This window comes from Pristiophorus japonicus, chromosome 17 (assembly GCF_044704955.1).
Source record: "Pristiophorus japonicus isolate sPriJap1 chromosome 17, sPriJap1.hap1, whole genome shotgun sequence".
NCBI classification, from domain to species: domain Eukaryota; kingdom Metazoa; phylum Chordata; class Chondrichthyes; family Pristiophoridae; genus Pristiophorus; species Pristiophorus japonicus.
In genome coordinates, this window is record NC_091993.1 from 53,005,959 (window position 1) to 53,029,745 (window position 23,787).

Consider the following 23,787-nt stretch of genomic DNA (forward strand, 5'->3'; position numbering starts at 1 on the left):
CTATAACTAGAGCCGTGTCCGTGAGTCACATTGTTCCCTATAACTAGAGCCGTGTCCGTGAGTCACATTGTTCCCTATAACTAGAGCCGTGTCCCGTGAGTCACATTGTTCCCTATAACAAGAGCCGTGCCCGTGAGTCACATTGTTCCCTATAACTAGAGCCGTGTCCCGTGAGTCACATTGTTCCCTATAACTAGAGCTGTGTCTGTGAGTCACATTGTTCCCGATAACTAGAGCCGTGTCCGTGAATCATATTGTTCCCGATAACTAGAGCCCTGTCCGTGAGTAACATTGTTCCCTATAACTAGAGCCGTGTCCGTGAGTCACATTGTTCCCTATAACTAGAGCCGTGTCCGTGAATCATATTGTTCCCGATAACTAGAGCCCTGTCCGTGAGTCACATTGTTCCCTATAACTAGAGCCGTGTCCGTGAGTCACATTGTTCCCTATAACTAAAGCCATGCCCGTGAGTCACATTGTTCCCGAAAACTAGAGCCGTGTCCCATGAGTCACATTGTTCCCTATAACTAGAGCCGTGTCCCGTGAGTCACATTGTTCCCTATAACTGGAGACGTGTCCCGTGAGTCACATTGTTCCCTATAACTAGAGCCGTGTCCCGTGAGTCACATTGTTCCCTATAACTGGAGACGTGTCCCGTGAGTCACATTGTTCCCTATAACGAGAGCCGTGTCCCGTGAATCATATTGTTCCCGATAACTAGAGCCGTGTCCGTGAATCATATTGTTCCCGATAACTACAGCCGTGTCCCATGAGTCACATTGTTCCCTATAACTAGAGCCGTGTCCGTGAATCATATTGTTCCCGATAACTAGAGCACTGTCCGTGAGTCACATTGTTCCCTATAACTAGAGCCGTGTCAGTGAATCATATTGTTCCCGATAACTAGAGCCGTGTGCCGTGTGTCACATTGTTCCCTATAACTAGAGCCGTGTCCGTGAATCATATTGTTCCCGATAACTAGAGCCGTGTCCCGTGAGTCACATTGTTCCCTATAACTAGAGCCGTGTCCGTGAGTCACATTGTTCCCTATATCTAGAGCCGTGTCCCGTGAGTCACATTGTTCCCTATAACTAGAGCCGTGTCCCGTGAGTCACATTGTTCCCTATAACTAGAGCTGTGTCCGTGAGTCATATTGTTCCCTATAACTAGAGCCGTGTCCGTGAGTCATATTGTTCCCTATAACTAGAGCCGTGTCCGTGAGTCACATTGTTCCCTATAACTAGAGCCCTGTCCTTGAGTCACATTGTTCCCTATAACTAGAGCCGTGCCCGTGAGTCACATTGTTCCCTATAACTAGAGCCCTGTCCTTGAGTCACATTGTTCCCTATAACTAGAGCCGTGCCCGTGAGTCACATTGTTCCCTATAACTAGAGCCGTGTCCGTGAGTCACATTGTTCCCTATAACTAGAGCCGTGTCCCGTGAGTCACATTGTTCCCTATAACTAGAGCCGTGTCCCGTGAGTCACATTGTTCCCTATAACTAGAGCTGTGTCCGTGAGTCACATTGTTCCCTATAACTCGAGCCGTGTCCCATGAGTCACATTGTTCCCTATAACTAGAGCCGTGTCCGTGAGTCACATTGTTCCCTATAACTAGAGCCGTGTCCGTGAGTCACATTGTTCCCTATAACTAGAGCCGTGTCCCGTGAGTCACATTGTTCCCTATAACTAGAGCCGTGTCCCGTGAGTCACATTGTTCCCTATAACTAGAGCCGTGTCCCGTGAGTCACATTGTTCCCTATAACTAGAGCCGTGTCCCGTGAGCCACATTGTTCCCTATAACTAGAGCCGTGTCCCGTGAGTCACATTGTTCCCTATAACTAGAGCTGTGTCCCGTGAGTCACTTTGTTCCCTATAACTAGAGCCGAGTCCCGTGAGTCACATTGTTCCCTATAACTAGAGCCGTGTCCCGTGAGTCACATTGTTCCCTATAACTAGAGCCGTGTCCGTGAGTCACATTGTTCCCTATAACTAGAGCCGTGTCCGTGAGTCACATTGTTCCCTGTAACTAGAGCCGTGTCCCGTGAGTCACATTGTTCCCTATAACTAGAGCCGTGTCCGTGAGTCACATTGTTCCCTATAACTAGAGCCGTGTCCGTGAGTCACATTGTTCCCTTTAACCAGAGCCGTGTCCCGTGAGTCACATTGTTCCCTATAACTAGAGCCGTGTCCCGTGAGTCACATTGTTCCCTTTAACTAGAGCCGTATACGTGAGTCACATTGTTCCCTATAACTGGAGCCGTGTCCCGTGAGTCACATTGTTCCCTATAACTAGAGCCGTGTCCGTGAGTCACATTGTTCCCTATAACTAGAGCCGTGTCCGTGAGTCACATTGTTCCCTATAACTAGAGCCGTATCCGTGAATCACATTGTTCCCGATAACTAGAGCCGTGTCCCGTGAGTCACATTGTTCTCTATAACTAGAGCCGTGTCCCGTGAGTCACATTGTTCCCTATAACCAGAGCCGTGTCCGTGAATCACATTGTTCCCGTTAACGAGAGCTGTGTCCCGTGAGTCACATTGTTCCCTATAACTAGAGCCGTGTCCGTGAGTCACATTGTTCCCTATAACTAGAGCCGTGTCCCGTGAGTCACATTGTTCCCTGTAACTAGAGCCGTGTCCCGTGAGTCACATTGTTCACTATAACTATAGCTGTGTCCCGTGGGTCACATTGTTCCCTATAACTAGAGCCGTGTCCGTGAGTCACATTGTTCCCTCTAACTAGAGCCGTGTCCCATGAGTCACATTGTTCCCTATAACTAGAGCCGTATCCGTGAATCACATTGTTCCCGATAACTAGAGCCGTGTCCCGTGAGTCACATTGTTCTCTATAACGAGAGCCGTGTCCCGTGAGTCACATTGTTCCCTATAACTAGAGCCGTGTCCGTGAATCACATTGTTCCCGATAACTAGAGCTGTGTCCCGTGAGTCACATTGTTCCCTATAACTAGAGCCGTGTCCGTGAGTCACATTGTTCCCTATAACTAGAGCCGTGTCCGTGAATCACATTGTTCCCGATAACAAGTGCCGTGTCCCGTGAGTCACATTGTTCCCTATAACTGGAACCGTGTCCCATGAGTCACATTGTTCCCTATAACTAGAGCCGTGTCCGTGAGTCATATTGTTCCCTATAACTAGAGCTGTGTCCGTGAGTCACATTGTTCCCTATAACTTGAGCCGAGTCCCATGAGTCACATTGTTCCCTATAACTAGAGCCGTGTCCGTGAGTCACATTGTTCCCTATAACTAGAGCCGTGTCCCGTGAGTCACATTGTTCCCTATAACTAGAGCCGTGTCCGTGTGTCACATTGTTCCCTATAACTAGAGCCGTGTCCGTGAGTCACATTGTTCCCTATAACTAGAGCCGTGTCCCGTGAGTCACATTGTTCCCTATAACAAGAGCCGTGCCCGTGAGTCACATTGTTCCCTATAACTAGAGCCGTGTCCCGTGAGTCACATTGTTCCCTATAACTAGAGCTGTGTCTGTGAGTCACATTGTTCCCGATAACTAGAGCCGTGTCCGTGAATCATATTGTTCCCGATAACTAGAGCCCTGTCCGTGAGTAACATTGTTCCCTATAACTAGAGCCGTGTCCTTGAGTCACATTGTTCCCTATAACTAGAGCCGTGTCCGTGAATCATATTGTTCCCGATAACTAGAGCCCTGTCCGTGAGTCACATTGTTCCCTATAACTAGAGCCGTGTCCGTGAGTCACATTGTTCCCTATAACTAAAGCCATGCCCGTGAGTCACATTGTTCCCGAAAACTAGAGCCGTGTCCCATGAGTCACATTGTTCCCTATAACTAGAGCCGTGTCCCGTGAGTCACATTGTTCCCTATAACTGGAGACGTGTCCCGTGAGTCACATTGTTCCCTATAACTAGAGCCGTGTCCCGTGAGTCACATTGTTCCCTATTACTAGAGCCGTGTCCCATGAATCATATTGTTCCCGATAACTAGAGCCGTGTCCCGTGAGACACATTGTTCCCTATAACTAGAGCCGTGTCCGTGAATCATATTGTTCCCGATAACTAGAGCCCTGTCCGTGAGTCACATTGTTCCCTATAACTAGAGCCGTGTCCGTGAGTCACATTGTTCCCTATAACTAGAGCCGTGCCCGTGAGTCACATTGTTCCCTGTAACGAGAGCCGTGTCCGTGAGTCACATTGTTCCCTATAACTAGAGCCGTGTCCGTGAGTCACATTGTTCCCGATAACTAGAGCCGTGTCCGTGAGTCACATTGTTCCCTATAACTAGAGCCGTGTCCGTGAGTCACATTGTTCCCTATAACTAGAGCCGTGTCCCGTGAGTCACATTGTTCCCTATAACTAGAGCCGTGTCCCGTGAATCATATTGTTCCCGATAACTAGAGCCGTGTCCGTGAATCATATTGTTCCCGATAACTACAGCCGTGTCCCATGAGTCACATTGTTCCCTATAACTAGAGCCGTGTCCGTGAATCATATTGTTCCCGATAACTAGAGCACTGTCCGTGAGTCACATTGTTCCCTATAACTAGAGCCGTGTCCGTGAATCATATTGTTCCCGATAACTAGAGCCGTGTCCCGTGAGTCACATTGTTCCCTATAACTAGAGCCGTGTCCGTGAATCATATTGTTCCCGATAACTAGAGCCGTGTCCGTGAGTCACATTGCTCCCTATAACTAGAGCCCTGTCCTTGAGTCACATTGTTCCCTATAACTAGAGCCGTGCCCGTGAGTCACATTGTTCCCTATAACTAGAGCCCTGTCCTTGAGTCACATTGTTCCCTATAACTAGAGCCGTGCCCGTGAGTCACATTGTTCCCTATAACTAGAGCCGTGTCCGTGAGTCACATTGTTCCCTATAACTAGAGCCGTGTCCCATGAGTCACATTGTTCCCTATAACTAGAGCCGTGTCCGTGAGTCACATTGTTCCCTATAACTAGAGCCGTGTCCCATGAGTCACATTGTTCCCTATAACTAGAGCCGTGTCCGTGAGTCATATTGTTCCCTATAACTAGAGCTGTGTCCGTGAGTCACATTGTTCCCTATAACTGGAGCCGTGTCCGTGAGTCACATTGTTCCCTATAACTAGAGCCGTGTCCCATGAGTCACATTGTTCCCGATAACTAGAGCAGTGTCCCATGAGTCACATTGTTCCCTATAACTGGAACCGTGTCCCGTGAGTCACATTGTTCCCTATAACTAGAGCCGTGTCCGTGAGTCATATTGTTCCCTATAACTAGAGCTGTGTCCGTGAGTCACATTGTTCCCTATAACTTGAGCCGAGTCCCATGAGTCACATTGTTCCCTATAACTAGAGCTATGTCCGTGGGTTACATTGTTCCCTATAACTAGAGCCGTGTCCCATGAGTCACATTGTTCCCTATAACCAGAGCCGTGTCCGTGAGTCACATTGTTCCCTATAACTAGAGCCGTGTCCGTGAATCACATTGTTCCGTATAACTAGAGCCGTGTCCCGTGAGTCACATTGTTCCCTATAACTAGAGCCATGTCCGTGAGTCACATTGTTCCCTATAACTCGAGCCGTGTCCCATGAGTCACATTGTTCCCTATAACTAGAGCCGTATCCGTGAATCACATTGTTCCCTATAACTAGAGCCGTGTCCCGTGAGTCACATTGTTCCCTATAACTAGAGCCGTGTCCCGTGAGTTACATTGTTCCCTATAACTAGAGCCGTGTCCCGTGAGTCACTTTGTTCCCTATAACTAGAGCCGAGTCCCGTGAGTCACATTGTTCCCTATAACTAGAGCCGTGTCCCGTGAGTCACATTGTTCCCTATAACTAGAGCCGTGTCCGTGAGTCACATTGTTCCCTATAACTAGAGCCGTGTCCGTGAGTCACATTGTTCCCTGTAACTAGAGCCGTGTCCCGTGAGTCACATTGTTCCTTATAACTAGAGCCGTGTCCGTGAGTCACATTGTTCCCTATAACTAGAGCCGTGTCCGTGAGTCACATTGTTCCCTTTAACCAGAGCCGTGTCCCGTGAGTCACATTGTTCCCTATAACTAGAGCCGTGTCCCGTGAGTCACATTGTTCCCTTTAACTAGAGCCGTATACGTGAGTCACATTGTTCCCTATAACTGGAGCCGTGTCCCGTGAGTCACATTGTTCCCTATAACTAGAGCCGTGTCCGTGAGTCACATTGTTCCCTATAACTAGAGCCGTGTCCGTGAGTCACATTGTTCCCTATAACTAGAGCCGTGTCCCGTGAGTCACATTGTTCCCTATAACTAGAGCCGTGTCCCGTGAGTCACATTGTTCCCTGTAACTAGAGCCGTGTCCCGTGAGTCACATTGTTCCCTTTAACTAGAGCCGTGTCCCGTGAGTCACATTGTTCCCTATAACTAGAGCCGTGTCCCGTGAGTCACTTTGTTCCCTATAATTACAGCCAATGTTTAATTTACAGTTTTCAATGAACACAGGAACAGAAGGCCACTCAGCCCCTCGAGTCTGTTCCACAATTTAATAAGATCATGCCTGAACTATACCTTAACTCTATTTACCCACCTTGTGTCTGTACCCATTAATACCCTTGCCTAACAAAAATGTATCAATCTCAATTTTGAATTTTTCGATTGACCAAGCTTTTCGGATCGGGTAGGTCCATGATTGGGTCGCGTGCACATGGGCTGTGGAAGGTGATTAAATGATTAAACTGGAGGTGATCCAATACTCGGCAGCCCGTGTCCTAGCTCGCACCAAGTCCCACTCACCCATCACCCACTGTGCTCGCTGACTGACATTGGCTTCCAGTTTAGCAGCGCACAATTTCAAAATTTTCATCCTCATTTTCAAATCCCTCCATGGCCTCGCCCCTCCCTATCTCTGTAATCTCCTCCAGACCCACAACCTCCCGAGATGTCTGCCCTCCTCTAAATCTGCCGTCTTGACCATCCCTGATTATAATCGCTCCACCATCGGTGGCCGTGCCTTCTGTTGGCTGGGCCCCAAGCTCTGGAACTCCCTCCCTAAACCTCTCCGCCTCTCTACCTCTCTCTCCTCCTAAAAGACATTCCTTCAAACCGATCTTTTTGACCGAGCTTGTGGTCACCTGCACATATTTCTGCTTGTGCAGCTCGGTGTCAAATGTTTTCGCTCATAATCCTCCTGTGGAGCGCCTTGGGACGTTTCACTACGTTAATGTGCTATATAAATACAGGTTGTTGTTGTTGATGGCGTAGTGAGTCCATGGACAGAGTGACTGACTTTTGTCAGGAAAGGGTATTAAGCGTTACGGACCCAAGCCGGGTCATTGGATTTCAGATTCAGCTCAGCCATGAGCTAATTGAATGGTTGAACAGGGTCAACCTGGCCTCATCCTGTTGCTGTGTCACATATGAATAACTCATTGTGCTCGAGGAATGGGTTTAACCATTCTCAGACCAACTGTATCTCAATGACTACGCGAACCTGGCCACTGTCCGGCACTGTGTGAACAAGGTCACTCGGAGAGGCTGATGTGGGTCGTGTCCCCGACTCTCAGTGCCACTCACTCGGAGGTGAGAGTGTGACTCAGACAGAGCAGCATGCACTGCTTCCGTTTTTGAAAAAAGGTTTTCCTTTGCTTCCACATAGAACCGTGCGAACATGACGTACGAGAAGATGTCAAGGGCTCTGCGGCACTACTACAAACTGAACATAATCAGAAAGGAACCCGGACAGAAGCTGCTCTTCAGGTGACTGGGGGTCCGTCATTGGCTCACGTCACTGTCCCGGTCACACTGTCGGTCACACTGTCGCGATCACACTGTCGCGATCACACTGTCGCGGTCACACTGTCCCGGTCACACTGTCCCGGTCACACTGTCCCGGTCCCACTGTCAGTCACACTGTTCCGATCACACTGTTCCGGTCCCACTGTCAGTCACACTGTCCCGGTCACACTGTCCCGGTCACACTGTCCCGGTCACACTGTCCCGGTCACACTGTCCCGGTCACACTGTCGGTCACACTGTCCCGGTCACACTGTCCCGGTCACACTGTCCCGGTCACACTGTCCTGGTCACACTGTCCCGGTCACACTGTCGGTCACACTGTCCCGGTCACACTGTCCCGGTCACACTGTCGCGATCACACTGTCGCGGTCACACTGTCCCGATCCCACTGTCAGTCACACTGTCGGTCACACTATCCCGGTCACACTGTCCCGGTCACACTATCCCGGTCACACTATCCCGGTCACACTGTCGGTCACACTGTCCCGGTCACATTGTCCGTCACACTATCCCGGTCACACTGTCCGTCACACAGTCCCGGTCACACAGTCCCGGTCACACAGTCCCGGTCACACTGTCCCGGTCACACTGTCCCAGTCACATTGTCGGTCACACTGTCGGTCACACTGTCCCGGTCACACTGTCGGTCACACTGTCCCGGTCACATTGTCGGTCACACTGTCCCGGTCACATTGTCGGTCACACTGTCCCGGTCACACTGTTGGTCACACTGTCCCTTTCAAACTGTCGGTCACACTTTCGGTCACACTGTCGGTCACACTTTCGGTCGCACTTTCGGTCGCAATGTCGGTCGCACTGTCGGTCGCACTGTCCCGGTCACAGTGTCGGTCACACTGTGCCGGTCACACAGTCCCGGTCACACTGTCCCGGTCACACTGTCGGTCACGCTGTCCCGGTCACGCTGTCCCGGTCACGCTGTCCCGGTCACGCTGTCCCGGTCACACTGTCCCGGTCACACTGTCCTACTCACACTGTCCGGGTCACACTGTCCCGGTCACACTGTCGGTCACACTGTCGGTCACACTGTCCCGCTCACACTGTCGGTCACACTGTCCCACTCACACTGTCGGTCACACTGTCCCGGTCACACTGTCGGTCACACTGTCGGTCACACTGTCCCGGTCACACTGTCCAGGCCACACTGTCCAGGCCACACTGTCGCGATCACACTGTCGGTCACACTGTCCCGATCCCACTGTCAGTCACACTGTCCCGGTCACACTGTCCCGGTCACACTGTCGGTCACACTATCCCGGTCACACTGTCCCGGTCACATTGTCGGCCACACTATCCCGGTCACATTGTCGGTCACACTATCCCGGTCACACTGTCGGTCACACTGTCCCGGTCACATTGTCCGTCACACTATCCCGGTCACACTGTCCGTCACACAGTCCCGGTCACACAGTCCCGGTCACACAGTCCCGGTCATACTGTCCCGGTCACACTGTCGGTCACACTGTCCCGGTCACACTGTCGGTCACACTGTCCCGGTCACACTGTCCCGGTCACACTGTCGGTCACACTGTCGGTCACACTGTCCCGGTCACACTGTCCCGGTCACACTGTCCCGGTCACACTGTCCCGGTCACACTGTCCCGGTCACAGTGTCTCGGTCACACTGTCGGTCACACTGTCCCGTTCACACTGTCTCGGTCACACTGTCCCGGTCACACTGTCGGTCACAGTGTCCCGCTCACACTGTCGGTCACATTGTCGGTCACACTGTCCCGGTCACACTGTCCCGGTCACCTGTCGGTCACACTGTCCCGGTCACACTGTCCCGGTCACATTGTCGGTCACACTGTCCCGGTCACACTGTCCCGGTCACACTGTCCCGGTCACACTGTCCCGGTCACACTGTTGGTCACACTGTCCCTTTCAAAATGTCGGTCACACTGTCCCGGTCACACTGTCCCGGTCACACTGTCCCGGTCACACTGTCCCGGTCACACTGTCGGTCACACTGTCCCGGTCACATTGTCCGTCACACAGTCCCGGTCACACTGTCGTCACACTGTCCCGGTCACACTGTCCCGGTCACACTGTCTGTCACACTGTCGGTCTCATTGTCGGTCACACTGTCCCGGTCACACTGTCCCGGTCACACTGTCCCGGTCACATTGTCTGTCACACTGTCGGTCTCACTGTCCCGGTCACACTGTCGGTCACACTGTCGGTCACACTGTCGGTCACACTGTCGGTCACACTGTCCCGGTCACACTGTCGGTCACACTATCCCGCTCACACTGTCCGTCACACAGTCCCGGTCACACTGTCGGTCACACTGTCCCTTTCAAACTGTCGGTCGCACTGTCCCGGTCACACTGTCGGTCACACTGTCCCGGTCACATTGTCCGTCACACTATCCCGGTCACACTGTCCCGCTCACACTGTCCGTCACACAGTCCCGGTCACACTGTCGGTCACACTGTCCCGCTCACACTGTCCCGGTCACACTGTCTGTCACACTGTCGGTCTCACTGTCGGTCACACTGTCCCGGTCACACTGTCCCGGTCACACTGTCCCGGTCACACTGTCCCGGTCACACTGTCCCACTCACACTGTCCCGGTCACACTGTCCCGGTCACACTGTCCCGGTCACACTGTCCCGGTCACACTGTCGGTCACACTGTGCCGGTCACACTGTGCCGGTCACACAGTCCCGGTCACACTGTCCCGGTCACGCTGTCCCGGTCACGCTGTCCCGGTCACACTGTCCCAGTCACACTGTCCCGGTCACACTGTCCCGGTCACACTGTCCCGGCCACACTGTCCTACTCACACTGTCCGGGTCACACTGTCCGGGTCACACTGTCCGGGTCACACTGTCCGGGTCACACTCTCCGGGTCACGCTGTCCGGGTCACACTGTCCCGGTCACACTGTCGGTCACACTGTCGCTCACACTGTCCCGCTCACACTGTCGGTCACACTGTCCCACTCACACTGTCGGTCACACTGTCCCGGTCACACTGTCGGTCACACTGTCCCGGTCACACTGTCGGTCACACTGTCGGTCACACTGTCCCGGTCAAACTGTCGGTCACACTGTCCCGGTCACACTGTCCCGGTCACACTGTCGGTCACACTGTCGCTCACACTGTCCCGCTCACACTGTCGGTCACACTGTCCCACTCACACTGTCGGTCACACTGTCCCGGTCACACTGTCGGTCACACTGTCCCGGTCACACTGTCGGTCACACTGTCGGTCACACTGTCCCGGTCAAACTGTCGGTCACACTGTCCCGGTCACACTGTCCCGGTCACGCTGTCCCACTCACACTGTCCCACTCACACTGTCCCACTCACACTGTCCCGGTCACACTGTCCCGGTCACACTGTCCCGGTCACACTGTCCCGGTCACACTGTCCCACTCACACTGTCGGTCACACTGTCCCACTCACACTGTCCCGGTCACACTGTCCCGGTCACACTGTCCCGGTCACCATGTTCCGGTCACACTGTCCCGGTCACCATGTTCCGGTCACACTGTCCCGGTCACACTGTCCCGGTCACACTGTCCCGGTCACACTGTCGGTCACACTGTCCCGGACCCACTGTCCCGGTCACACTGTCCCGGTCACACTGTCCCGGTCACACTGTCCCGGTCACATTGTCGGTCACACTGTCCCGGTCACACTGTCCCGGTCACACTGTCGGTCACACTGTCCCTTTCAAAATGTCGGTCACACTGTCGGTCACACTGTCCCGGTCACATTGTCCGTCACACTATCCCGGTCACACTGTCCCGCTCACACTGTCCGTCACACAGTCCCGGTCACACTGTCGGTCACACTGTCCCGCTCACACTGTCCCGGTCACACTGTCTGTCACACTGTCGGTCTCACTGTCGGTCACACTGTCCCGGTCACACTGTCCCGGTCACACTGTCCCGGTCACACTGTCCCGGTCACACTGTCCCACTCACACTGTCCCGGTCACACTGTCCCGGTCACACTGTCCCGGTCACACTGTCCCGGTCACACTGTCGGTCACAGTGTCCCGCTCACACTGTCGGTCTCACTGTCCCTTTCAAACTGTCGATCACACTGTCCTGGTCACACTGTCGGTCACACTGTCCCGGTCACACTGTCCCGCTCACAATGTCCCGGTCACACTGTCGGTCACACTGTCCCGGTCACACTGTCGGTCACACTGTCCCTTTCAAACTGTCGGTCACACTGTCGGTCACACTGTCGGTTTCAAACTGTCCCGGTCCCACTGTCCCGGTCACACTGTCCCGGTCACGCTGTCCCGGTCACGCTGTCCCGGTCACGCTGTCCCGGTCACGCTGTCCGGTCACGCTGTGGGTCACACTGTCCCGGTCACACTGTCACTGTCGGTCTCACTGTCAGTCACACTGTCCCGGTCTCACTGTCGGTCACACTGTCCCGGTCTCACTGTCGGTCACACTGTCCCGGTCTCACTGTCGGTCACACTGTCCCGGTCTCACTTTCCCGGTCACACTGTCGGTCGCACTGTCGGTCGCATTGTCCCGGTCACACTGTCCCGGTCACATTGTCGGTCACACTGTCCCGGTCACACTGTCCCGTCCACACTGTCCCGGTCACACTGTCCCGGTCACATTGTCGGTCACACTGTCCCGGTCACACTGTGGGTCACACTGTCCCGGTCACACTGTGGGTTACACTGTCCCGGTCACACTGTCTGTCACACTGTCTGTCACACTGTCGGTCTCACTGTCGTCACACTGTCCCGGTCACATTGTCCGTCACACTATCCCGGTCACACTATCCCGGTCACACTGTCCCGCTCACACTGTCCGTCACACAGTCCCGGTCACACTGTCCGTCACACAGTCCCGGTCACACTGTCCCGGTCACACTGTCGGTCACACTGTCCCGGTCACACTGTGGGTCACACTGTCCCGGTCACACTGTGGGTCACACTGTCCCGGTCACACTGTCTGTCACACTGTCCCTTTCAAAATGTCGGTCACACTGTCGGTCACACTGTCCCGGTCACATTGTCCGTCACACTATCCCGGTCACACTGTCCCGCTCACACTGTCCGTCACACAGTCCCGGTCACACTGTCGTCACACAGTCCCGGTCACACTGTCGGTCACACTGTCCCGCTCACACTGTCCCGGTCACACTGTCTGTCACACTGTCGGTCTCACTGTCGGTCACACTGTCCCGGTCACACTGTCCCGGTCACACTGTCCCGGTCACACTGCCCCGGTCACACTGTCCCGGTCACACTGTCCCGGTCACACTGTCCCGGTCACACTGTCCCGGTCACACTGTCCCGGTCACACTGTCCCGGTCACACTGTCTCGGTCACATTGTCCCGGTCACACTGTCGGTCACAGTGTCCCGCTCACACTGTCGGTCTCACTGTCCCTTTCAAACTGTCGATCACACTGTCCTGGTCACACTGTCGGTCACACTGTCCCTGTCACACTGTCCCGCTCACAATGTCCCGGTCACACTGTCGGTCACACTGTCCCGGTCACACTGTCGGTCACACTGTCCCTTTCAAACTGTCGGTCACACTGTCGGTTTCAAACTGTCCCGGTCCCACTGTCGGTCACGCTGTCCCGGTCACACTGTCCCGGTCACGCTGTCCCGGTCACGCTGTCCCGGTCACGCTGTCCCGGTCACGCTGTGGGTCACACTGTCCCGGTCACACTGTCACTGTCGGTCTCACTGTCAGTCACACTGTCCCGGTGTCACTGTCGGTCACACTGTCCCGGTCTCACTTTCCCGGTCACACTGTCGGTCGCACTGTCGGTCGCATTGTCCCGGTCACACTGTCCCGGTCACATTGTCGGTCACACTGTCCCGGTCACACTGTCCCGGACACACTGTCCCGGTCACACTGTCCCGGTCACATTGTCGGTCACACTGTCCCGGTCACACTGTGGGTCACACTGTGGGTCACACTGTCCCGGTCACACTGTGGGTCACACTGTCCCGGTCACACTGTCTGTCACACTGTCTGTCACACTGTCGGTCTCACTGTCGTCACACTGTCCCGGTCACATTGTCCGTCACACTATCCCGGTCACACTATCCCGGTCACACTGTCCCGCTCACACTGTCCGTCACACAGTCCCGGTCACACTGTCCGTCACACAGTCCCGGTCACACTGTCCCGGTCACACTGTGGGTCACACTGTCCCGGTCACACTGTGGGTCACACTGTCCCGGTCACACTGTGGGTCACACTGTCCCGGTCACACTGTCTGTCACACTGTCGGTCTCACTGTCGTCACACTGTCCCGGTCACAGTGTCGGTCACACTGTGCCGGTCAAACTGTCGGTCACACTGTCGCGGTCACACTGTCGGTCACACTGTCGGTCACACTTTCGGTCACACTGTTCCGGTCTCACTTTCCCGGTCACACTGTCGGTGGCATTGTCCGTCGCACTGTCCCGGTCACACTGTCCCGGTCACACTGTCCCGGTCACACTGTCCCGGTCACACTGTCCCGGTCACACTCTCGGTCACACTGTCCCGGTCACACTGTCCCTTTCAAACTGTCGGTCACACTGTCCCGGTCACGCTGTCCCGGTCACGCTGTCCCGGTCACGCTGTCCCGGTCACACTGTCCCGGTCACACTGTCGGTCACACTGTCCCGGTCACACTGTGGGTCACACTGTCCCGGTCACACTCTGGGTCACACTGTCCCGGTCACACTGTCTGTTACACTGTCGGTCTCACTGTCGGTCACACTGTCCCGGTCACACTGTCTGTCACACTGTCCCGGTCACATTGTCGGTCACACTGTGCCGGTCAAACTGTCGGTCACACTGTCCCGGTCACACTGTCGATCACACTGTCCCTTTCAAACTGTCGGTCACACTGTCCCGCTCACACTGTCGGTCACACTGTCCCACTCACACTGTCCCAGTCACACTGTCCCGGTCACACTGTCCGGGTCACACTGTCCCACTCACACTGTCGGTCATACTTTCCCAGTCACACTGTCCCGCTCACGCAGTCCCGCTCACACTGTCCCGCTCACACTGTCCCGCTCACACTGTCTCGGTCACAGTGTCCCGCTCACACTGTCCCGGTCACACTGTCCCGGTCACACTGTCGCTTTCAAATCGTCGGTCACACTGTCGGTCGCACTTTCCCGGTCGCACTGTCCACGGTCACACTGTCCCGGTCACACTGTCGGTCACAGTGTCCCAGTCACAGTGTCCCAGTCACAGTGTCCCAGTCACAGTGTCCCGGTCACACTGTCCCGGTCACACTGTCCCGGTCACACTGTCCCGGTCACACTGTCGGTCACATTGTCGGTCACATTGTCGGTCACATTGTCGGTCACATTGTCGGTCACACTGTCGGTCACACTGTCCCTCTCACACTGTCGGTCACACTGTCCCACTCACACTGTCCCACTCACACTGTCCCACTCACACTGTCCCACTCACACTGTCCCGGTCACACTGTCCCGGTCACACTGTCCCGGTCACACTGTCCCGGTCACACTGTCGGTCACACTGTCCCGGTCACACTGTGGGTCACACTGTCCCGGTCACACTGTGGGTCACACTGTCCCGGTCACACTGTCTGTCACACTGTCCCTTTCAAAATGTCGGTCACACTGTCGGTCACACTGTCCCGGTCACATTGTCCGTCACACTATCCCGGTCACACTGTCCCGCTCACACTGTCCGTCACACAGTCCCGGTCACACTGTCGTCACACAGTCCCGGTCACACTGTCGGTCACACTGTCCCGCTCACACTGTCCCGGTCACACTGTCTGTCACACTGTCGGTCTCACTGTCGGTCACACTGTCCCGGTCACACTGTCCCGGTCACACTGTCCCGGTCACACTGTCCCGGTCACACTGTCCCACTCACACTGTCCCGGTCACACTGTCCCGGTCACACTGTCCCGGTCACACTGTCCCGGTCACACTGTCCCGGTCACACTGTCTCGGTCACATTGTCCCGGTCACACTGTCGGTCACAGTGTCCCGCTCACACTGTCGGTCTCACTGTCCCTTTCAAACTGTCGATCACACTGTCCTGGTCACACTGTCGGTCACACTGTCCCTGTCACACTGTCCCGCTCACAATGTCCCGGTCACACTGTCGGTCACACTGTCCCGGTCACACTGTCGGTCACACTGTCCCTTTCAAACTGTCGGTCACACTGTCGGTTTCAAACTGTCCCGGTCCCACTGTCGGTCACGCTGTCCCGGTCACACTGTCCCGGTCACGCTGTCCCGGTCACGCTGTCCCGGTCACGCTGTCCCGGTCACGCTGTGGGTCACACTGTCCCGGTCACACTGTCACTGTCGGTCTCACTGTCAGTCACACTGTCCCGGTGTCACTGTCGGTCACACTGTCCCGGTCTCACTTTCCCGGTCACACTGTCGGTCGCATTGTCCCGGTCACACTGTCCCGGTGACATTGTCGGTCACACTGTCCCGGTCACACTGTCCCGGACACACTGTCCCGGTCACACTGTCCCGGTCACATTGTCGGTCACACTGTCCCGGTCACACTGTGGGTCACACTGTGGGTCACACTGTCCCGGTCACACTGTGGGTCACACTGTCCCGGTCACACTGTCTGTCACACTGTCTGTCACACTGTCGGTCTCACTGTCGTCACACTGTCCCGGTCACATTGTCCGTCACACTATCCCGGTCACACTATCCCGGTCACACTGTCCCGCTCACACTGTCCGTCACACAGTCCCGGTCACACTGTCCGTCACACAGTCCCGGTCACACTGTCCCGGTCACACTGTGGGTCACACTGTCCCGGTCACACTGTGGGTCACACTGTCCCGGTCACACTGTGGGTCACACTGTCCCGGTCACACTGTCTGTCACACTGTCGGTCTCACTGTCGTCACACTGTCCCGGTCACAGTGTCGGTCACACTGTGCCGGTCAAACTGTCGGTCACACTGTCGCGGTCACACTGTCGGTCACACTGTCGGTCACACTTTCGGTCACACTGTTCCGGTCTCACTTTCCCGGTCACACTGTCGGTGGCATTGTCCGTCGCACTGTCCCGGTCACACTGTCCCGGTCACACTGTCCCGGTCACACTGTCCCGGTCACACTGTCCCGGTCACACTCTCGGTCACACTGTCCCGGTCACACTGTCCCTTTCAAACTGTCGGTCACACTGTCCCGGTCACGCTGTCCCGGTCACGCTGTCCCGGTCACGCTGTCCCGGTCACACTGTCCCGGTCACACTGTCGGTCACACTGTCCCGGTCACACTGTGGGTCACACTGTCCCGGTCACACTCTGGGTCACACTGTCCCGGTCACACTGTCTGTTACACTGTCGGTCTCACTGTCGGTCACACTGTCCCGGTCACACTGTCTGTCACACTGTCCCGGTCACATTGTCGGTCACACTGTGCCGGTCAAACTGTCGGTCACACTGTCCCGGTCACACTGTCGATCACACTGTCCCTTTCAAACTGTCGGTCACACTGTCCCGCTCACACTGTCGGTCACACTGTCCCACTCACACTGTCCCAGTCACACTGTCCCGGTCACACTGTCCGGGTCACACTGTCCCACTCACACTGTCGGTCATACTTTCCCAGTCACACTGTCCCGCTCACGCAGTCCCGCTCACACTGTCCCGCTCACACTGTCCCGCTCACACTGTCTCGGTCACAGTGTCCCGCTCACACTGTCCCGGTCACACTGTCCCGGTCACACTGTCGCTTTCAAATCGTCGGTCACACTGTCGGTCGCACTTTCCCGGTCGCACTGTCCACGGTCACACTGTCCCGGTCACACTGTCGGTCACAGTGTCCCAGTCACAGTGTCCCAGTCACAGTGTCCCAGTCACAGTGTCCCGGTCACACTGTCCCGGTCACACTGTCCCGGTCACACTGTCCCGGTCACACTGTCGGTCACATTGTCGGTCACATTGTCGGTCACATTGTCGGTCACATTGTCGGTCACACTGTCGGTCACACTGTCCCTCTCACACTGTCGGTCACACTGTCCCACTCACACTGTCCCACTCACACTGTCCCACTCACACTGTCCCACTCACACTGTCCCGGTCACACTGTCCCGGTCACACTGTCCCGGTCACACTGTCCCGCCCACACTGTCCCGCCCACACTGTCCCGCCCACACTGTCTCGGTCACATTGTCCCGGTCACACTGTCGGTCACAGTGTCCCGCTCACACTGTCGGTCTCACTGTCCCTTTCAAACTGTCGATCACACTGTCCCGGTCACACTGTCACAGTCACACTGTCAGTCACACTGTTCCGGTCACACTGTCCCGGTCACACTGTCCCGGTCACACTGTCCCGGTCACACTGTCCCGGTCACACTGTCCCGGACACACTGTCCCGGTCACACTGTCCCGGTCACACTGTCCCGGTCACACTGTCCCGGTCACATTGTCGGTCACACTGACCCGGTCACACTGTCCCGGTCACACTGTCGGTCACACTGTCCCTTTCAAAATGTCGGTCACACTGTCGGTCACACTGTCCCGGTCACATTGTCCGTCACACTATACCGGTCACACTATCCCGGTCACACTGTCCCGCTCACACTGTCCGTCACACAGTCCCGGTCACATTGTCGTCACACAGTCCCGGTCACACTGTCGGTCTCACTGTCCCTTTCAAACTGTCGATCACACTGTCCCGGTCACACTGTCACAGTCACACTGTCAGTCACACTGTCCCGGTCACACTGTCCCGGTCACACTGTCCCGGTCACACTGTCCCGGTCACACTGTCCCGGTCACACTGTCGGACACACTGTCCCGGACACACTGTCCCGGACACACTGTCCCGGTCACACTGTCCCGGTCACACTGTCCCGGTCACACTGTCCCGGTCACACTGTCCCGGTCACATTGTCGGTCACACTGTCCCGGTCACACTGTCCCGGTCACACTGTCGGTCACACTGTCCCTTTCAAAATGTCGGTCACACTGTCGGTCACACTGTCCCGGTCACATTGTCCGTCACACTATCCCGGTCACACTGTCCCGCTCACACTGTCCGTCACACAGTCCCGGTCACACTGTCGTCACACAGTCCCGGTCACACTGTCGGTCACACTGTCCCGCTCACACTGTCCCGGTCACACTGTCTGTCACACTGTCTGTCACACTGTCTGTCACACTGTCGGTCTCACTGTCGGTCTCACTGTCGGTCACACTGTCCCTTTCAAACTGTCCCGGTCACACCGTCCCGGTCACACTGTCCCGGTCACACTGTCCCGGTCACACTGTCCCGGTCACACTGTCCCGGTCACACTGTCCCACTCACACTGTCCCACTCACACTGTCCCGGTCACACTGTCCCGGTCACACTGTCCCGGTCACACTGTCTCGGTCACATTGTCCCGGTCACACTGTCGGTCACAGTGTCCCGCTCACACTGTCGGTCTCACTGTCCCTTTCAAACTGTCGATCACACTGTCCCGGTCACACTGTCGGTCACACTGTCCCGGTCACACTGTCCCGCTCACAATGTCCCGGTCACACTGTCGGTCACACTGTCCCGGTCACACTGTCCCGGTCACACTGTCCCTTTCAAACTGTCGGTCACACTGTCGATTTCAAACTGTCCCGGTCCCACTGTTGGTCACACTGTCCCGGTCACACTGTCCCGGTCACGCTGTCCCGGTCACGCTGTCCCGGTCACGCTGTCCCGGTCACACTGTGGGTCACACTGTCCCGGTCACACTGTCACTGTCGGTCTCACTGTCAGTCACACTGTCCCGGTCTCACTGTCGGTCACACTGTCCCGGTCTCACTTTCCCGGTCACACTGTCGGTCGCACTGTCGGTCGCATTGTCCCGGTCACATTGTCGGTCACACTGTCCCGGTCACACTGTCCCGGTCACATTGTCGGTCACACTGTCCCGGTCACACTGTGGGTCACACTGTCCCGGTCACACTGTGGGTCACACTGTGGGTCACACTGTCCCGGTCACACTGTCCCGGTCACACTGTCCCGGTCACACTGTCCCGGTCACACTGTCTGTCACACTGTCTGTCACACTGTCTGTCACACTGTCTGTCACACTGTCGGTCTCACTGTCGTCACACTGTCCCGGTCACATTGTCCGTCACACTATCCCGGTCACACTATCCCGGTCACACTGTCCCGGTCACACTGTCCGTCACACAGTCCCGGTCACACTGTCCCGGTCACACTGTCGGTCACACTGTCCCGGTCACACTGTGGGTCACACTGTCCCGGTCACACTGTGGGTCACACTGTCCCGGTCACACTGTCTGTCACACTGTCGGTCTCACTGTCGTCACACTGTCCCGGTCACATTGTCGGTCACACTGTGCTGGTCAAACTGTCGGTCACACTGTCGCGGTCACACTGTCGGTCACACTGTCGGTCACACTTTCGGTCACACTGTTCCGGTCTCACTTTCCCGGTCACACTGTCGGTGGCATTGTCCGTCGCACTGTCCCGGTCACACTGTCCCGGTCACACTGTCCCGGTCACACTGTCCCGGTCACACTGTCCCGGTCACACTCTCGGTCACACTGTCCCGGTCACACTGTCCCTTTCAAACTGTCGGTCACACTGTCCCGGTCACGCTGTCCTGGTCACGCTGTCCCGGTCACACTGTCCCGGTCACACTCTGGGTCACACTGTCCCGGTCACACTGTCTGTTACACTGTCGGTCTCACTGTCGGTCACCCTGTCCCGGTCACACTGTCTGTCACACTGTCGGTCTCACTGTCGGTCACACTGTCCCGGTCACATTGTCGGTCACACTGTGCCGGTCAAACTGTCGGTCACACTGTCCCGGTCACACTGTCGGTCACACTGTCCCGCTCACACTGTCGGTCACACTGTCTCACTCACACTGTCCCGGTCACACTGTCCCGGTCACACTGTCCCGGTCACACTGTCCGGGTCACACTGTCCCACTCACACTGTCGGTCATACTTTCCCAGTCACGCTGTCCCGCTCACGCTGTCCCGCTCACACTGTCTCGGTCACAGTGTCCCGCTCACAGTGTCCCGCTCACACTGTCCCGCTCACACTGTCCCGCTCACACTGTCCCGGTCACACTGTCCCGGTCACACTGTCCCGGTCACACTGTCGCTTTCAAATCGTCGGTCACACTGTCGGTCGCACTTTCCCGGTCGCACTGTCCACGGTCACACTGTCCCGGTCACACTGTCGGTCACAGTGTCCGGGTCACAGTGTCCCGGTCACAGTGTCCCAGTCACAGTGTCCCGGTCACACTGTCGGTCACGCTGTCCCGGTCACACTGTCCCGGTCACACTGTCCCGGTCACACTGTCCCGGTCACACTGTCCCGGTCACACTGTCGGTCACACTGTCCCTTTCAAACTGTCGGTCACACTTTCGGTCACACTTTCGGTCACACTGTCGGTTTCAAACTGTCCCGGTCACACTGTCGGTCACACTGTCGGTCACACTGTCCCGGTCACGCAGTCTCGGTCACGCAGTCCCGGTCACGCTGTCCCGGTCACACTGTCGGTCACGCTGTCCCGGTCACACTGTCCCGGTCACACTGTCCCGGTCACACTGTCCCGGTCACACTGTCGGTCACACTGTCGGTCACACTGTCGGTCACACTGTCGGTCACACTGTCGGTCACACTGTCCCGGTCACACTGTCCCGGTCACACTGTCAGTCACAATGTCCCGGTCATGCTGTCCCGGTCACACTGTCTGTCTCACTGTCGTCACACTGTCCCGGTCACACTGTCAGTCACAATGTCCCGGTCATGCTGTCCCGGTCACACTGTCCCGGTCACACTGTCTGTCTTACTGTCGTCACACTGTCCCGGTCACATTGTCGGTCACACTGTGCTGGTCAAACTGTCGGTCACACTGTCGCGGTCACACTGTCGGTCACACTGTCCCTTTCAAACTGTCGGTCACACTGTCGGTCACACTTTCGGTCACACTATTCCGGTCTCACTTTCCCGGTCACACTGTCGGTGGCATTGTCCGTCGCACTGTCCCGGTCACACTGTCGGGGTCACACTGTCGGTCACACTGTCCCGGTCACACTGTCGGTCACACATGTCCCTTTCAAACTGTCGGTCACACTGTCCCGGTCACGCTGTCCCGGTCACGCTGTCCCGGTCACGCTGTCCCGGTCACGCTGACCCGGTCACGCTGTCCATCTCACTGTTCCGGTCACACTGTCAGTCACAATGTCCCGGTCATGCTGTCCCGGTCACACTGTCCCGGTCACACTGTCTGTCTCCCTGTCGTCACACTGTCCCGGTCACATTGTCGGTCACACTGTGCTGGTCAAACTGTCGGTCACACTGTCGCGGTCACACTGTTGGTCACACTGTCCCTTTCAAACTGTCGGTCACACTGTCGGTCACACTGTCCCGGTCACACTGTCCCGGTCACACTGTCCCGGTCACACTGTCCCGGTCACACTGTCCCGGTCACACTGTCGGTCTCACTGTCCCTTTCAAACTGTCGATCACACTGTCCCGGTCACACTGTCCCGGTCACACTGTCCCGGTCACACTGTCGGTCACAGTGTCCCATCACAGTGTCCCATCACAGTGTCCCATCACAGTGTCCCGGTCACACTGTCGGTCACGCTGTCCCGGTCACACTGTCCCGGTCACACTGTCCCGGTCACACTGTCCCGGTCACACTGTCGGTCACACTGTCGGTCACACTGTCGGTCACACTGTCGGTCACACTGTCGGTCACACTGTCCCGGTCACACTGTCCCGGTCACACTGTCAGTCACAATGTCCCGGTCATGCTGTCCCGGTCACACTGTCTGTCTCACTGTCGTCACACTGTCCCGGTCACACTGTCAGTCACAATGTCCCGGTCATGCTGTCCCGGTCACACTGTCCCGGTCACACTGTCTGTCTTACTGTCGTCACACTGTCCCGGTCACATTGTCGGTCACACTGTGCTGGTCAAACTGTCGGTCACACTGTCGCGGTCACACTGTCGGTCACACTGTCCCTTTCAAACTGTCGGTCACACTGTCGGTCACACTTTCGGTCACACTATTCCGGTCTCACTTTCCCGGTCACACTGTCGGTGGCATTGTCCGTCGCACTGTCCCGGTCACACTGTCGGGGTCACACTGTCGGTCACACTGTCCCGGTCACACTGTCGGTCACACATGTCCCTTTCAAACTGTCGGTCACACTGTCCCGGTCACGCTGTCCCGGTCACGCTGTCCCGGTCACGCTGTCCCGGTCACGCTGTCCCGGTCACGCTGACCCGGTCACGCTGTCCATCTCACTGTTCCGGTCACACTGTCAGTCACAATGTCCCGGTCATGCTGTCCCGGTCACACTGTCCCGGTCACACTGTCTGTCTCCCTGTCGTCACACTGTCCCGGTCACATTGTCGGTCACACTGTGCTGGTCAAACTGTCGGTCACACTGTCGCGGTCACACTGTTGGTCACACTGTCCCTTTCAAACTGTCGGTCACACTGTCGGTCACACTGTCCCGGTCACACTGTCCCGGTCACACTGTCCCGGTCACACTGTCCCGGTCACACTGTCGGTCTCACTGTCCCTTTCAAACTGTCGATCACACTGTCCCGGTCACACTGTCCCGGTCACACTGTCCCGGTCACACTGTCGGTCACAGTGTCCCATCACAGTGTCCCATCACAGTGTCCCATCACAGTGTCCCGGTCACACTGTCGGTCACGCTGTCCCGGTCACACTGTCCCGGTCACACTGTCCCGGTCACACTGTCCCGGTCACACTGTCGGTCACACTGTCCCGGTCACACTGTCGGTCACACTGTCCCTTTCAAACTGTCGGTCACACTGTCGATCACACTGTCGGTTTCAAACTGTCCCGGTCACACTGTCGGTCACCCGGTCACGCTGTCCCGGTCACAGTGTCCCATCACAGTGTCCCGGTCACACTGTCGGTCACGCTGTCCCGGTCTCACTTTCCCGGTCACACTGTCCCGGTCACACTGTCCCGGTCACACTGTCGGTCACACTGTCCCGGTCACACTGTCGGTCACACTGTCCCTTTCAAACTGTCGGTCACACTGTCGATCACA

General features: G+C 56.2%; 1 protein-coding gene across 1 annotated transcript in view; it reads left to right on the forward strand.

The window, feature by feature from the left end:
* The window catches only part of LOC139228181 (transcription factor ETV7-like), a 387,535-nt gene that overhangs the window by 118,426 nt on the left and 245,322 nt on the right, over positions 1 to 23,787 (forward strand). The window contains exon 6 of the mRNA XM_070859365.1: positions 7,604 to 7,704. Coding sequence (XP_070715466.1) covers positions 7,604 to 7,704 — 101 coding nt within the window. The remainder of the gene's footprint in view (positions 1 to 7,603; positions 7,705 to 23,787) is intronic.